Source organism: Austrofundulus limnaeus, unplaced genomic scaffold, assembly GCF_001266775.1.
Source record: "Austrofundulus limnaeus strain Quisiro unplaced genomic scaffold, Austrofundulus_limnaeus-1.0 Scaffold49, whole genome shotgun sequence".
Taxonomy (NCBI): domain Eukaryota; kingdom Metazoa; phylum Chordata; class Actinopteri; order Cyprinodontiformes; family Rivulidae; genus Austrofundulus; species Austrofundulus limnaeus.
In genome coordinates this window covers 28,193-32,431 of record NW_013952451.1, presented here as the reverse complement: position 1 = coordinate 32,431, position 4,239 = coordinate 28,193, and the positions used below count along the sequence as shown (strand labels likewise).

General features: G+C 40.7%; 1 protein-coding gene across 1 annotated transcript in view; it reads left to right on the top strand.

Moving 5' to 3' along the window:
• Positions 1–1,650: 1,650 nt before the first annotated feature.
• Positions 1,651–4,239, top strand: part of LOC106517460 (delta-type opioid receptor) — a 4,709-nt gene continuing 2,120 nt past the window's right edge. Inside the window, exons 1-2 of the mRNA XM_014008312.1 lie at positions 1,651–1,959; positions 2,171–2,460. Of these exons, the coding sequence (XP_013863766.1) occupies positions 2,210–2,460 (251 nt within the window). The 5' untranslated portion in view covers positions 1,651–1,959; positions 2,171–2,209. The remainder of the gene's footprint in view (positions 1,960–2,170; positions 2,461–4,239) is intronic.

The following is a 4,239-nucleotide window of genomic DNA, read 5'->3' as shown; positions in this document are numbered from 1 at the left end:
GATGAACTGCAGACTTTCAGCTTTAATTTGAATGTGTTTAAATCCAGATCAGGTGAAAGGTACGAATTACAACAGGTTTTAGATGTGCCACCCAATTTTTAAGGGACAGAAAGMAATGGGACAAAGTTACAATCATGAATCAAACTTTCACTTTTTAATATTTGGTGGCATTCCTTGGATGAATCTGGAACACAGACATCAGCAGATCCTGCGTTTCATCCCTGGTCACGCTCTGCCAGATCCTTTTTTTTTTTTTTTTTTTTTTTTTGCAATTGTCTTCAGATCTTGGGGCTTTTTTCTTTCAATTTTGTCTTCAGCGAGTGAAATGCAGCTCAGTCAGGTTCAGGTGATTGACTTGGCCGTTGCCTTACAAAACTCTGTGGTTGCTTTCGCAGTATGCTTATTGTCCATCTGCACTGTGAAGCACCATCCAATGAGTTCTGAAGCATTTGGCTGAATAGGAGCAGAAAATATTGCCCAAAACACTTCAGAATTCATCCTGCTGCTTTTGTCAGCTTCTGCTGGCAGATAGGCAAACATTTTAATAAAGAGGCAGAGGCAATTATGTTTGCATTTTTATTGTCTCTTCCCAGCAAGGATGTCCTCATCCTGCTTGTCTGCTGGGGATTTTCTAAATGCAGGTTTTATGTTCTCCCTGTGCCAGCGTGAATACTTTGATTTCTTCTCACAGTCCATTGTCCAAGCATTAATGTTTTGATCTTCCTTATGGAAAAAAGAAGACAAAAGCTTAACGAAGCTTTTTAAGTAGTTTGGGAAGTTTTTCAAATCTGGAGTGATTTCTCTGTTTAAATGAGATAATTAATCAAGTAAAGCATCAGAGGGGAGAGCAGAAAAGTTTAGCTTTCTCTGTTTTAAAATGGACCCAGGTGGTGAAATTATTGGTTGTCCTCTCTGGTTGGGGTGCTTTAACCTCAGTCATTAATCATGTCCCTTTTTTGTTCCTGAATGGTTTTCTGTCCAGTAAAGCAGAAGCACCTTAAATGTGCAGTGCTTGGTCCAGTAAAAAGTGTTTATGAACCTCCAATGAATGCCACGCGCGCACACACACACACACACACACACACACACACACACACACACACACACACACGCACGCACGCACCCCCCCTGCCCCCGCGCGCGTGACAAACACGGACTTTAAACGTGAAGTTTTAGAACATCCACATTGGCGAGGTGGATGCGCCCTACGCGTGTTTCCAAAGCGTGACTTTTGCTGTCCTGCTGTTCTTGTGGGGGAGGGGTCTGTGGGTCAGGGAGGGGTCTGTGGGTCAGGGAGGGGTCTGTGGATCAGGGAGGGGTCTGTGTGTCAGGGAGGGGTCTGTGGGTCAGGGAGGGGTCTGGGGGTCAGGGAGGGGTCTGTGGGTCAGGGAGGGGTCTGTGGGTCAGGGAGGGGTCTGTGGGTCNCACACACACACACACACACACACACACACACACTGGGGCTGAAAGCTTCCAGATTCACGTCTCTTCCTCTCACCTCTCCAGAAAATGTGTTTTTTTTTTACAGATCTGCTGAATCACCAATGGGTCATTTTTTTGAACTGCAATGCAACTTTTTTTTTTTTATTATTTCTTATTACAATTCACAAATTAGGGGTGTCCTTCTTAATTATGTTACACAGTTTCCCCTCTGTGTCACGGTGATTGTGGAGAGCCTGTCACCGCTCTGCCATGATATATTTTTATGAAATTGTGTGTGGTTGTGTGCGTTGGGCAGGTCTATAGCCTGATTGCGCGCCACCGCCCCCTCCATCGACGCGTGTGCACGAGTGTCCGCAAAGCCGCCGCCGCTTCTCCTCTCCGGGCGCACAGCAGAACCGTCGCCAAAACTTTGACGCGCCGGAACCTTCAGCCGAGGCAACYAAAAAACAAGCAGGGCTGAATAATAACGAGAAGGGGAAACATTATTATCCCGGGCTTTCTCGCTAATTGGAAAAGGTGAGTAAACCAGCAGGATTACATGGATGTGCTTACAGGTTTTTTTTCCTCATATTGTGCGCATCCAGTTTGTGTCTAAATGTTTTGCATTATCTTTTTTTTCTTACTCCTATTTCTATTTTAAATAATGAAGCCTGAAGTCTTGGAGCTACTTTACGCATTTGTGGCACAGTTTGCGCCTCATCCACTTGGTCCTTTTCCATCTTTTCAGTCTAAAGAGAAAAACAAAAAACAAAACCCAGGTGTCGACATGGAGAGCGCACCAGTAGAAATTTTTAAAGAAGACAATAAGTGCCTGTCCGCGCTGCTGGAGGACTGCCTGGTCAATTCTACWGTTTGGGTATCCGGAGACTCTGACAGCCGCAACGTGAGCCACGATGATGAAGATGGCTGGGCGCAGGAGGGCATGTCCCCCATCATCCCRATCATCACCGCCGTGTACTCCGTGGTGTTTGTGGTGGGCTTGCTGGGCAACTGCCTTGTCATGTATGTCATCATCAGGTGAGGTTATTATTTTATGACTTTTCTTTATCAGAATAAAAAACAGAAACTGAGACTATACCGTGCTACACATCGAGGTATTGTTAATGTATAGGCTWGTTTTTGTTTGGGTGTAATAAAAAGAAGGTTTTGGCTCATTTAAAAAGAAAAAGAAAATCTTGTTTATTATTACCGTTAAGACCAAAACGATCCAGCTCCAGGACTTTTTGTCTCCATATGCAGGTGCTGCTGCTGTTTTTGGATGCATTCAAGAACAAAGATGCTGTTTTCTCACAAATCTAACTTGAACACATGAATGCAACTAACAAAACAGAAGTTTTACAACAACTCCTATCCAAAAAGTTCATTTAAAAATTATTCATCATGAAAAAAATAAATAAATAAAATCAAGGTATAATTTAGACAGACAAAAACAAGTTTGTGTGTAGAGTCTAAAACACATCGACTCAGATCTCTGCCTCACTCAGAGGCTGAAATTGCCAATTTTTATGACTCCAATAAGGCTGAAATCCTCCAAAAAGAAGCTACATTATGACGGTCTCATCCACCTGCCAGCACCAGCTGTGCTTTATTGAACTGATAAGTCTTCCACACCTGATTAGAGATTATTTAGGATCTGAAAGAGTGACTAATCTCATTTGATGTCATGTGAAATGCAGCAGTGCCTCGCCGAATGCTTCAGTCGACAATAACCTCACATCACACTGATTGCTTCACTTGTCATTAGAAGCCAGTTTTATCTCTTCATTTGCAGAGAAGATTACTTTTTTAGTTGCTCATTGAAGAACAATTTAGCAAAGGCAACAATAGGTTTTTATGGCAACTTAGTGTAAACACATATTTGGTTTTTCACTAATAAATGTGAACCATGAAATAGAGTTTTGTTTCTGCTTGATTTACATTATTACTTTAGCTTGCTGTTGAAGCTACTCAAATAGTTTTTTTTGGAATTCAATAAGCAGCAATTGCTGTAAAAAAGAAAACCTCATAAACCTTTAACTCTCCAGGTTCTCTTTGTTTCCTTAGTTTCATATGCACAAAAAGTTGCTGAAAAAAAAGAATTACACTTTGAAATTGTTATTTACTTAGCCTGCTTCTGGTTATTTTTTACATCAGCATAACCCAGGGATATCTCTATACTGTAATCTGCACAACATGAAATCCCTTGCTGAGAGGAACCACAGGGGAAATCTATAACTTATGATAAAAACCTGCAGRGATAGTAAAGTGAAAAGCAATAGCAGAAAGCAAAAGTTTAGGAATTTAAATTCAGAGTAGGGGGAAGATTATGTGGATGCTGGGTTGTTCTCTGAAAATTTCTCACTTAGATAATTTTGGTCTCAGCAAWAGCATTGTGTTTATTTTGATTTTTTTTTAGTTAATTTAGAGATCCAATGTGAACTCTGGCTCAGAAAAAAAAGTAACTTTATCCCTTTTGAGGGACCTTCTAATTTCTATTTTAGACAAGTCATCAGCCTCTGGTTTTTATGGAAACAAATAGGTTACTACAGCATAACTTAAGTAAAGTTAAAAATATTTCAAAACAGAAAAACCTTTTTTTTGGAAGTGCTATTTTTTTCTGCAAAGACACCAACAATATAAATGAACCAATATACGTTCCATTAATCAGCATCCTAATATCTGAAATCCTTTTTATTTCTATGAAATGCATCTGACTTTTTATTTGCACCATGAACAGGAAGTTATGATTTTTATTTATTTGTGTGTGTGTGTGTGTGTGTGTGTGTGTGTGTGTGTGTGTGTGTGTGTGTGTGTGTG